At 43.3% G+C, this 13,427-nt stretch overlaps 1 protein-coding gene across 1 annotated transcript in view; it reads right to left on the bottom strand.

Annotated features, from left to right (window-relative positions):
• Positions 1-11,730, bottom strand: part of LOC119401539 (5'-3' exonuclease PLD3) — a 119,012-nt gene extending 107,282 nt beyond the window's left edge. The window contains exon 1 of the mRNA XM_037668431.2: positions 11,683-11,730. Coding sequence (XP_037524359.1) covers positions 11,683-11,715 — 33 coding nt within the window. The 5' untranslated portion in view covers positions 11,716-11,730. The remainder of the gene's footprint in view (positions 1-11,682) is intronic.
• Positions 11,731-13,427: the final 1,697 nt, after the last annotated feature.

Raw genomic sequence — 13,427 nt, 5'->3', positions numbered from 1 at the left:
TTCTCTTGTACCCACACATACTCACACAAATGGACACCAAGACACACACGTAAAGATGCAGATATAGAAAGCGTGTACGTTGGTACGCATACACACGCACACAGAGGAACGCACCGAGGAAGGAGGGATAGAGTGTGTTCTTTTTGCCCACACACACTAACACAAATAGACATCAACGCACAACTCTAAGAGAAAGAGACGTAAAAGCACACTCACAAAAGGGCCGTTTATGTATTCAAGCGTCCGGCATTTCTCCTGGGTGCTCTATCCCGGTCACCTAGCGGAGAGTCATTCGAACGCTCGCCCAAGGTGGACTGAGCGTTATTATCCTTTCACCGGGAGGGACGCGAATGCGCCGCAAACGCGCCGAGCCTCGCCTGATGGTCCACTCACTGTGGACTCGGGAAGCGTCCACGTCCGGGTATCGCTGTGTCGTCTCCACAGGGTTTTAATATTTTGTCCGTTGTTCTGTGCTATCTTTGTGTCTTATTACTTGTTTTTTGTTTATGACACGGCGCGAGAGGGACAAACACGGCCCTGGCGTGTGTTGCGATAGTTTCGGAGGCGATGGTGTTATTTACCGTGGGTGTACACGTATATGAAGGGCACAGAACAGTGAATAAGGTACGAGAGGCGAGCTAACATTAGGGGACAAAACGCCTTTCCTGCATCGCGTGCGTGGTCGAGGTAATATTGGCATAATAAAGAGACAAAGCGATGAAAGCCGCTGCGGTGGGCCCTAATATAATGTAATGTGTAGTGTGGTGTGTAGGATAATAGAGTAATAAGCGCTTACATGAGACAGCACCTCCATAGGTACACTGTAAGTTCATTAATTCCATCTGCACTTGTAAGTAGTTACTTTCAAACAACGATTATACAAATATTGAAGTAAGGGCGTAATTATTAGAGAGAAAACAAAAATAGAATAAAGGACTATTACAGAAGTGGCTACCTGCTTGATGTTCAAAAATGTAACCGTGTTTGAATGAATGAATGAATGAATGAATGAATGAATGAATGAATGAATGAATGAATGAATTTATGTCGTTCCCAACAGAAAGGAAGCAGAAGCTAAAGACCGTGTGGCCTAACAAGGCCTTCTGCTCCTACAACAGTTTGGCCCGCAGGCCGTGCGTAGCGTACAAATCATAGAAAAAATACCGTGCATACGGTATTAAATTGAAGTGTCGCAAAAAAATGTCAACAGCAAATGTAAAAAATCGAGAAAAATACAACATTTTGCTTTGAACCACGACTAAAGCCTGGGACAGAATCAAAATATTTACAATATATACTATAGTTCTTGTCAGAGAAACTCAGTGTGTGGGTAATTATAAAATTTTCACAAGACTCCTTTGAGCCCTTCATAACCTCATCATCAAGCTCAATGTTGTGTGTAATTAGAAAATTTTTACAATATTCCTTTGAGCCCTTCATAACCCAATCATCAACGTTGCAGTCGTCTAGTCAATTAAGTAGTGAAGACAATGGTAGTATTTATAGTAAGAGCGGTGGAAATTCCTCCGGTGAAAAGCTCGAAGCGTCAATAGTACTGTAATAAAAACTATATTTATCTAAGTTTCATTCTCTTTCCAGTGCTCAGTGAACCCCTGTTGCCGCCGAGCCAATAGAACGTGGCGGATTTCAATGTATGCTTTTTCTTTATTCAGGCCACAGTAGCATAGTGAAAACTCTTGAAACAAGTCATGTCTCTGATGGCTTTCTTGGGAGACAACGCCGCCTGTTTTTACGAATAAATTGTTAGCTATGTAAAATTAGACGCTTTAGAAAATCCATGACGTCATGGCGAGCTTATATAGAAACTTCGAAAAGACCTTTCGTCATTCGAAAAGCCTTTCGTCATTGCTTCCATGTAGATTTACGAAATCTAATTCCGCTATAAGAATGGCTTTTTGGTATTGTTGGAAAGGATTTCCTCATAGAGCTCCAAAGATATTGATATTGAGAATCTCTTTACCCTGGATAGGATAACATATAGAAATAGAAAGGGAGATTGCAGGCAAGACGCAAAAAAAATCACAGCATATCCACGGGGTGAATGATGATGAGTGGGGTGAAGCTCCGGAGGAAATCATCGGTAAACCGTGAAACTCTTCCGTGAAATTCGCCCAGTACATCATATAAAGAGTGTGAAACACCGTGTATATATTAAACATAAAACTTTTATTGCACTGTTGGTTTACGTGGTCCCTTCATTATCACCGCTTTGTGATCGGTGAAATGTAGGGAAAGTGTCCGCTCCCGAGAGAAAAAGAAAGCGCGCCAAGAGCGAGCGCCTTTTACGATCGCAGGCATACAATGACATGCGCCATTCGCATTATACAAGTGCCATCTGTCATCTTTAAACAGCGACTCTAAGAAATACATGAAACGCCATCTAGTGAGCAATTCATTACACTAGAGCTCTGGATGGATGGATGGATGCTATGAGCGTCCCCTTTATAACGGGGCGGTGACATGTCTGCCACCAGGCTCGAAGGCGAAAAAAAAAGAGAAAGAAGAAAAAAAGCTTCCTTGTTTCATGTTGTCCTAATGCCTTATCTACATTGATTAAACCTATGTTATTATACCAAAAAATATAAATTCACGGTCCATCTCTCTGCCTCTTAAGGCAGAATGACCTTATTTTCCCCCATTATTTATTTTTGTACTTTATCTCTACTTTTCTGCCACCAATACTCTAACCGTCTCTTACTTATTTCTATGGCGGACGTGTTCAGCTTTCCATTGTTGTCCCTAAAACCCAAGGCTTCATGTAGACTCGTGCCCACACGTATACCTGGGTGAATATCGCCACATTCAATCAGTACATGTTCCATCGTTTCCTTAGTTCCCCCGCAGCATGTACAATGTTCTTCTTCGTTACTGAATCTCGCTTTATAACTACGCGTTCTAAGGCAGCCCGACCTTGCTTCAAACAGTAAAGCGCTTCCCCTTGAATTATCATAAAACCTTTCCCTCCTTATTTCGTTTTTTCCTATTCGGTAGTTACTCAGAGCCGGCTTCTTTTCCATCGCTGTCATCCAATAAGTCATCTCCGCCTCTCTGACCTTCCGCTTAATGCTCCTTGTTGCCATATCGCCCGCACTGCCAGCCGTATATTTACTGGTGAGCCTCCTAGTTCTTTTTCTCCACTGCGTGTCAACGCTTTTTCTATACAAATACCTGAAAAGCATGGAATAAGAAATACATGAAACGCCATCTAGTGAGCAATTCATTAAACTAGAGCTGCATACATACTACTACTATTACAGAGGAGGGAACGATCCACACTCCGAGGAGCTTCGCCCCTAAAAGAACACGACGATAACAAATTTGCTAAGATGTGCTCCAACGTCTGACTAAACATCCGATAGGGTCGCATTTCACGAAAGAACTTTGTTTCCTGTTTTATTCGAGTGCGTTAAGGAAAGTCCTTTCGAACAACTCAGAAACTTAGTTATGTTGGGTTTTATGGCGCAACTCAGAAACGTATAAGCGCAAAAGGGTGGTAAGCTGGGCTAGTTGATATGGACGCATAATAACAAACAGCATAGTAAAAAAAACGAATGACACAAGGGAAGGACAACACATGACGAGCGCTGACTGCCAATTGAAACATTTATTCCGCATAACCCAGCTTAAACAACAGGGCTGCATACCACGCGCACATGAGGGTCCGGTTAGAAAAAAAGACAAGTTACGAAAAACAGCAAAGCGATAACTATCTTCCTAAGCTCAGATAATCCAGCTCTTTGTCAAGTAATGCGATCGAGGCCTGAGCGACGAATGCATCGGAAAGAACGCTGATGTCTGCAGCCTCCACAATTTCCCGCCCCCTGTGACGGTACAAAATGGTGCTGTTGCCAAAGGAAGGAACACATACACAATAACGACAGTGTAGCAACAAGTACGAGCTAGCTCGGCCTTTTTACAGAAATACTGTGCTCACGCAGGCGTAAATTAATGCAACGCCCCGTCTGCCCAACATACACACGGCCACATGAAAGTGGGATCAAGTACACCACAGACGTACAGCAAGCGATGTACATATTAGCGTGTCTGATTTGACAGGCAGGTTCTTGAGCTTACGAAGATATAGCTTTGCTGTTTTTTGTAACTTGTTTTTCTAACCGGACCCTTATGTGCGTGTGCTATGTGGCCCTCTTATTTAAGAATGGTTATGCGCAATAAATGTTTCAGTAGGCAGTCAGCACTCGTTCCGTGTTGTTCTTACATTTTGTATCCCGTTTTTCCGCGCTCTATATTACTATGTGTTAAAGCATGTCTTTTTAAAAAGTATGAACAATAAAATTTTGTGAACGTTTATGTTGTGTACGAATTTGTGTTTTAACACTCTAACTTCTTTCATGTGAATGTCCACCTATGCATTACTTTCTCAAAATATACATATTTTAAGCTTTCTCGTGTCATAGCCAACATATCATTATGAAGCATGCCGTCAGGGGCACTCCAGATTGACTTTGACGACCTAGAGTTCCTTAACGTTGACCTAACTTTAAGAAGACGTGTTTTTTTAACACGAAAGTGTTTTATGACGGGGTCTACCAAGATATTCATGGCGTATTTCCGTCACGGAAATATGTCAGCAAATTGAAAGCCATCAAATCTCAAAGAAAAAAAAACTTTAAGAAAGAGTTCCGTCGACAGGAGTCGAACCCATGACCTCTCGGTCCGCGACGATGGCTGGCGGGCGTTTAGCCCACTGAGCTACCGTCAAACACATAGGGGAGGTTTCATGAACGCGCCTTTTATCTTTCACACTTTCCTCTCGCAGTGCCCTTGCATGGGCGGATGGCTGTTTGCTATGAGCGCCCCCTTTATAACGGGGTGGTCACATGTGTGCCACTAGGCTCGAAAAACAAAACAAGAGAACGCGCCGTTGCTGCGATCGTCCCATTCGTCGCGTTTTCCATAGAAGTGTAATTTCGCTTAACACACCGCGAGGTGGTATCTTCAGCCCAAGCCTCGCTCATACCATCCATACATATCGAAAAATAGTTCTCCGACGCTCGCCTGGTTGTCGCACCGCGGTCCCCGCTCGCCCTGTGAGGATTAACTGCCAGGCTAGAGGGAAGAGACAACGCGCGTAGCGTTTGTCTTCGCGTTACACGACGCCTTGGAAGAGTGGATATCGAGTATCAGTGTTTATTACGTGCTTGTTGATGCCATATTTGCGCGGGATTCAGCATATGCGGTGTCCACGTATATGTTAAAGGGCCCCTAAACCACCCAGAGGTCGAAATTTAGTTGTGGCGTTGCAGTTGTGCACGAGTCTACAGCGAACGCAGGCGGAGTTGCACGCGTTTTCTCGTTTCGCTCTTTCCTTCGCTAGGCTGCGTTCGCCGGCTCGTCTATCCACCTCTCCGAGTGCCGTTACTCAGCGTCCAAGGTGGAAAACGCAAGAAGCGCGCGCATCCCCTAGCAGAAAACAGGCTCTTCTAAGCCCATTGACAGCGTCTGTTGGTCGCGACATCGCTTAATCATACAGGTGACATCATGACGGCTGTTGTCGATAGAGGAAAGGCACGGAGAGGAGCAGGCCAGCATCTGTTGGTGGTTTAGGGGCCCTTCAAAAACTTCAGCTACCACAAGAGTTAACTCCTGATCATGGGCGTTAGTCGTCGGTTCGGAGATGTGCCACTAGGCGTCAACGTGAGTGCGCCCGCATCAGGCGGCGGCGGTGGTGGTGGTGGTATCTTTATTTCTCTCAGAACAAAAAAAAAAGAAAGTTTGCGAAACAACAATGGACATTATACAAGCTCTGATATACCAATGCAATAAAGCAATCAACCACTTCTGGGACGACACGTTTCACTTTCGTGTTATACCGATTCCTATGACAGAGGGATCAACCATCTTTTTAAATTTTACCCCCATCGGAATGCGGCCCCCATGGTAGGGAAACGAACCCAGGGACTTGGCTTTAGCAGCACGACATCTTAATCGCTAAGCTACATCAAAGGGTTACTACTTTCTCAACTTTCATACTTGTTAAAAACATCACGGGGAAAACTACCATGCCAGAAAAGAGAAGCAGTGGTGCAAATTCACAGGCACCAATTTCTTCCTTACATACATTTATACGCAAAAACTGCTTCGAGGTAGACTGCCCTAAATATAGTATCCGGTTTCGCGCTAATTCGTTTGCATACGTAATTTGCATATCTGCGAGAACTCCTCAGTAACTTCCTTTTCCTCGAAACGACATCGATTCTAATCGAGTCTCGGAGTGTCGCTCTTCAATATACAAGTAGCCGGATCTGGTGGAATTAAACAAAATCTGCTTTCACGTCGTCCACTTGTACGCAAATGAAACATGCATGCAAATGCGTCACGCCTCCTGACAGCACCATCACGACATCGCAGAGTCAATCGAATTGCAAAACGTCCCGATAGCATAAGTATTTATATTTTTACATATCGTCTGACTGTCTCCCGTAAGAAATGAGAAGTTCTAAGAACTTTGATTATGGTGTAAGAAGCACTCCTTGACAAGAAATTCTGGGCGCTAGCCTCGTGAATAACAAATTTTCGATCGTTTCATATTCACAATCTACCTTTTTGCCAATGAAGCTTAGAATAAGCTTCATAAGGTTTTTACTAGGCACGTAGCGATCCGTCTATTGTGTCGAAAGGCGTTGCAAGTTGTGATTATTTGCGTTCGCAACACGGTTATTCATTTTCGGATCAGAAGAATGTTATTATTGAACCGAATGATTGTTAGCTGCCATTATATATTTTATATAGCTTCTTGTCGCAGACACAGAGGTCGCTCCTGTCAATTTGTGATCGAACCATTAAGTCGAATTCAGCTATTGAACCAAAACGTGTTTCCATAGCCTCATTCTTTAGGGAGCAAATAATAATGAATTGACATATGAAAATGCTATCTGCAGAAGAAACGCAAAAAGAAAAAAACACACGGCTCCTTCGGCATTCGCCTAAGACGACTGATAGGCGAAAGCCATCTTCTTTATCTTCCCAGTCGATTGTATTAATCCCGCCCGAAAGCTTTCCGCACCGAACGTGGCTTTGCACTGCCTCCGTGATTGCAGGCTTTGAACGCTTTCTGCACATCAAATGGTTCTGCACTGCCTCCGTGATCGGCCCACCTTTGACCAAGCGGCGATTTCATGTGATGGCGTCACAAATTTTGGCGACATGTGACGCCATGTTTTCGTGTTTGATGATGAATCTGAGGCTTTCGCCTCAATAAAAGTTAGTAATGAAATATAGTTGTGAAGTATAGTTATATAGGTATTAAATATTACGTGCGAAAATAACGACAGGGTTACGAACCATGTCACACTGTGGGAAACATGATTAATTTTAACCACCCGGTGTTCTTGAACGTCCACACAAATCTAAATACACTTGCGTGTTTGCATCCCACCTCCATCGACATGGGGTCACCATGACCGGGATTCGAACCCGTGCGCTGACGCTTATGGCAGCGCAACGAATTAGCCGCTAAGCAACACCAGAAGGTACGCCACGAAGAAGATACTTCGTTGCACGAAAATAAACATAAACCTGTCAAAAACGCTGCTGTTTAAGTCACTATGGCTAACTGAAGATCATTAAAGCATGCGCAATAACATCAGCAGACGAGGCTGCTCCGTGAATTCAAACAAAAAGCAAGCCTTCCGTCACGGAAGCGCCGTGGAAGCTGAAGCGAATGGCGACACAGCTACTCCAGAAGAGCCGAAGTTGGAAAAAAAAAGTTTCAGCTTGTTAAATATTCGAGAAAATTTAGTTGCTTACAATAAAATATTTGAAGCGTGTTTACTTTCAAAACGGTTAGGTAGAACATTGCAGCATTGCCATTTCGCTAGCGTATAGAAGTGAAAACGTAATGAGAACGTTACGAAATATCTTTCCAACGTTGGGCATACTTTGTCGTATATGCTAACTATACGTTTTCCATTCGAGAAAAATGCTTCAACTACGCGACTCCCGTCTACATACACAGAAACGGGCAAATTCGTTTTCCTACAAGCGAAGAACTGGTATTGGTCCGGTTTGCATAGTTTAAGCACAAAGGAGGACGCTGGAAAAGAACGCACAGGTACACACATGAAAGGCGCGAACTAACAACTGTCACAGTTGTTACGTCTGTGTTTGAGCAACGCGCGCTGTTAAGTGTCCGCTATGCAGAACCCGGCGCTTTTAGATATTTCTTTTTCTTCTAAACTGCGGCGCGTGGACTTACCCTTTTGCGTCTCGTGCCACGCGGTGGCGTCTGATGCTATATATATATATATATATATATATATATATATATATATATATATATATATATATATATATATATGTACATCAGTATGAACGCGCTTCCACATGGAAGTGTTTCTGAATACTGGTAACAACATTACGCGTGACCACAACTGCACCGAGCAACGGAAGATCGCTCAAACGATAGGCATAGACAGGGAGATGCAGGTACGATCTGTCCTGTGGAACTCGGTCACTACACAAGCATAGCTTGTGTAGAGACCACCCGGATAAGCTCTTATGGAGACGAACAGAACCGTGTGTCCTTCAGATGCCACTCTATACACCCATCGAATGTGCGATGGCCAGATTCATCGATATCGTTAGCATCTTGTGTATATTTATCATTCAACTTGCTTTTCTAAAAACTATTGCCAAAGAATCTTGAACGCTGCACACATCATTTATCTGAGACTAATATTTTGTATGCGTATGCCCCGTTTTGCACGCGTGTTCAACGTTCGGACGTGTTCGCACAAAAAATGCAAAAGCAAGCAGAAGCTTTGCATGTAGGGTTTTTGAGGACATTGGTTAGTTAGTTGGTTGGTTAGTTACTAATGTTACTAAAGTTAGGTATAAAGGCGCAAAATTTTGAGAACAACGGTGTTCATGTGGCTCTTACATTCCCTTTCTGTAAACAGACCGGATGTCGACGATGAACTCTGAGGAAAACAAATACCACATTTGCTTGCATATGCATGCTCATATCTGCTCGTAAAGTAGCACTGGCACAAGAAAAAGCAATGAAGTATTGTTTAAATTGTCACTTCACTATTATACTATTGATGTAATAATTAATAATCAAATAATTAATTGATTGGCGGAGCTAACTGTGAGTAAAGACTTACGCCAGGTTACTGAAAGTGCTACATTACGGAATAATGTTTTGTTTCAAATGAGTACATTCGAACTTGTAGATATGGAAACTGCATAGCGTATGTGCTACAATGGCCGTCGCAGGTTAACTATCATTAGCTAAAAATTGACTAACGTAGGTTAGGGTTGGTTAACGACGGTGAATATCGGCTATCCGCTGTTCTAAGAATTACATGGTCTGCATTCAATACAATGATTAAGTTGTGGACCGAGTTGTTCCTATCAGCCCAGTACTCCTATCTGAAGTACAGTTGCGTTAACACGATGCATTCAGGTAATGCAAGACCACCAAGCAACTAAGACCAGCTATTTGCTCTGAGAGCTCAGAGCACTCGACGTTACAAACAACGCATGTGCATAATTGATCGGCACCCTGTAGCAAGTGCAACGGTAAGAAAGCCCCTGTCACGTGGCGACCTTTCCAGGCAGCGTACCCTCGAACGTCCTGAAAGAAACATGGACGTTTTACGCTTCTACGTCTTGCTATCTTGAGAGGCAATAAAAAAACTACAACAAAAAAAGAAGACATTAGCCTAGTCTGCTCTGCGTGTGACGTTTTCGGGGAAAACAGTGTCGCGGCTCCTGAAACAGCCGGCATTGCACGAAGTGCTCAATAGAGACACTAAGGCATTGCAACAAAATCCCGTTGGATGGAGGCAGACGGAGTGGGATTTAGGTGGGATGGGGTTTTCTTTACTGCGGACGATGACGCTGTTCTAGTCTATCTCAGCTAGTTTGCGCGCTGCTGCGACAGCTTGACACGTTTTATTAGTGTGCGCGCAAGACGGCCAGAAACAAAGTGCTTTGAAGTTTATTCATAGAAACAGTGACGATAACACTGGGTGTATGAAGCACAAGAAAGTTTTAAACCAACAGGAACGAAGCAACTGAGTACTTGTTTGAATGAATCCTTCCTTTCAGTGAAAGGGTTGTTCAGCGTTCACGTCATTCAAAAGTGAATCGAAAAGTCCAGCTTGAGCAACTCAAGAATGGTTTGTGCCAACTAAAAATGCTCTAGGTAACTGCTATAGATATGGTATAGATTATGGCTCAATATAAACTATAATTTCCATTAAAAAATATTCACTTATGTCTGGGTAGGCCCCTGGATTAACATGCAACGTTTCATGTTGTAAGTTCCAACCATACGGGAATAAAAGAAAATGCACGACACTGTCCACTGTCGTAATGCGCAGGGTTTGGTGTACGACATTTAGGGATGCTGCAGTCAGGAGGAGTTGCACTGTAGGCAATTCTTAACGCTTCCTCACGCCAAGAATGACGCGTTGCTATAAGACTAAATAATTTAAGGACAGCTACTTAAGAAGGGTTCGGTTCTGGTTATTTGTACATATATGTTACTAGATTTAAAAGACAATATTATAATTTAGAAAGTTATGGACTGTACTTAAATTTATTGCAAACGGTTTGCATTGTATGACCCTTCCATTCCGGCCATATAAGGGGCCCGTGGTTTCTATAAACAAAACACCTTAGTAATTATGTTCACGCTTTCGATTGTCATCCGTAGACTACAGATTTTGTTGTAATCAGAGCGACCATGAGGTGAAGTGCCAGAAATCAACAGTTCGAAGCGTAAAGTTTGCTGTAACTTCGTAAACAGTATACAATGCAACCGAAATTTACACTTTATATACGCTACCTCGATGAACATTTCTCAGTGTTAAAATATTTCGAACCAATGAGATACAGTGACTAAAATGCACTACAAGATTTAAGGAATTGACCTTAACTGTAACATTGTAAATAACACTGTGCAGGGTTCAGGAAAAGCCTAAGGTAGGGCCGTTTCCTTTTGCACTCCAGTGATGCTATTTCAAAAATTCTATGTCACAAAAAGCTTCTAGATCTGACATACTCTGAACCGAAAAATATCCTGAAATTTCTTACAATATTGTTCTCAAATCAGTCTGAAAAAAAACGACAAGAAAACAATTGAAGGACAAAACTTACAAATCCGCAGCTCTGAACCAAGAACAGGCATAACAGTTCCGTAAACTATTTTCTTTAGATCGCCGGACAAATTGATACATGAATTCACATATCACGCGAAAGTATGAGAAAGTTCACGAGGATTTTACAGTGAGGAAAATTTCTAACCTTTGCATGAACCGGAAGAACCATGTGTGACCCGGGATACTCTCGGTGATGTGAACAAGAACTTAAACGGGGAACGAATCCGAGAGCGCTGCAGGAGTCCCAGGATTCGTCATTGTCCTTGCGCACATCCTTCAACACGGTTAAGTTGATTTCGTGTGCCCTACTACGAGCACAGGTGCGGCCGACACAGAATGTCGACCAGACGCTTTCGGAGCCCGCACGCATTCGCGACGAAAAAGAACAAACAACGACGTTTTTAGACCGTCTCGCCAGGAGAGCACGTATACAAGTGTTAAGACGTGGCCAATGTCACTACGTCCCGTAGACGTTCAAATGAAAGAAGGAAATGGGCGAGGGAAATAAACGGAAGAACAATAAACTTACCTCACGGTATATGGACGATATGCGAATTCCCATGATCCAATTAGGAACCCGCGCCCTTTCCCTCAGACTGAAGGAGCGGCCTGCCGGAGGTGGAGGTAGAGAGGGGGATTAGGTTAATCCTAATCCCCTCGGACGATCGGTCCCAAGGGCAGAAACACACAGTCACTGCCTGAGATGTCAGCGGAACGTCACGAGTCCGCTGCCAAGGGCCGGCATTCGGGGGACGAGATTCGCTGTGTAAACACACCCCGTTCACACAGGAACGCGATTCGAAACTCAACGGAACACGATGTTCAACGCCGCATAAAGCGCGACGAAACTCGAGTCACACGCCGAGAACCGCATGCGCGCGACAGATTGGTGCTAACAGTGAAGTCACGTGACACGCAGCTGGTTTCTGGCGAAGTTGTTTCGCCGCGAAATAAACGCGACGTAGCGATCATTCACGTTGTTAGACGGCACTGAGCGGGGTGAGACGCCTTAGCGTTACATAGAACGAGTGTCTTTTAGGAGTTGTTCTGGCGCGCGGAACTTGAAGAGGCGCATGCGCGCCCTTTGAGTGATGAAGCGTTACTGAGACAGCGCGACTGCGGGGGGAGAAAAGAGTTTTTGTCGGGTCGGCGCGCCTCGGAGCCACTAAAGAAGCGCCGGCGCTCGGCGCGAGAAGCGCGAGAGAAGGAAAATATTGAGTGAGGAGGTTGTAGAGAGAGTGGTAGAGGGTATATGCTTAGGAGACAGGTGAGCAAAGAGAGAGAGAGAGGTGAGGACGCTACTGGGATGTCGGTGATCCCGGCGTTCGGGTACGAGTCGTGAATGGGTCCCGCGCGCCATCTCGTGAGTTAGACAGGAACCCTGCTCTTATTCACCCGATGGAAAGAGCTCGTCGCAACGGAATAAACAGCGTGAGTTTGCGCTTGTCCGGGTACTGTTCTGTGTGAAAGACACTGTTTTTTCGCACGACCATTCACTTTCTAACTATCAACTTTTTTAACGTTTAACCTTTGACTTTTTAAACTAAGTCGTCGCATATGCCACGCTACCAGCCGTCTCCTTCCGAGGTAATTAAAGAAAGAAAATTAAGAAAGCAATCGCTGAATGATTGCACTGCGGTTTACTATTCTAGTTGTACTCTACACGTTTACGTGGCTTGGGAGTGCCCTTACAGGGACCTTTTAAGTTTAATCGAGTGCATTCTAATCTAGTCAAGTCAATATATATATATATATATATATATATATATATATATATATATATATATATATATATATATATATATATATATATATATATATATATATATATATATATATATATATATATATATATATATATATATATATATATATATATATATATATATATATATATATACATATTACGGAATATTTTCAATGAATGAATAAGTGGTCCTACTTGCAAGGCGCTGGGGAATAAAAAATTGGCATAGGTGATGGTGGTCACGTATTTATGATTATGCCTTTACGATGTTCGACTGCTGACCCAAAAGACGCGAATTCGATCCCGGTTGTGGCGGTCGCATTTCGATGGAGGCAAAATGCTAGAGGCCCGTGTACTCTGCGTTGTCAGTGCGCGTTAAGGAACACAAGGTGGTCGAAATTACCGGGGCCCTCCACTACGGCGGGTTTTGACACGAGAAACCCCATATGTTGTTGGTATTATTATTATTATTGTTATTATTATTATTATTATTATTATTATTATTATTATTATTATTATTATTATTA

The sequence above is a fragment of the Rhipicephalus sanguineus genome, chromosome 8, assembly GCF_013339695.2.
Source record: "Rhipicephalus sanguineus isolate Rsan-2018 chromosome 8, BIME_Rsan_1.4, whole genome shotgun sequence".
NCBI classification, from domain to species: domain Eukaryota; kingdom Metazoa; phylum Arthropoda; class Arachnida; order Ixodida; family Ixodidae; genus Rhipicephalus; species Rhipicephalus sanguineus.
Note: the sequence above shows the minus strand (reverse complement) of the source record. Positions and strands in the feature narration are given on the sequence as shown.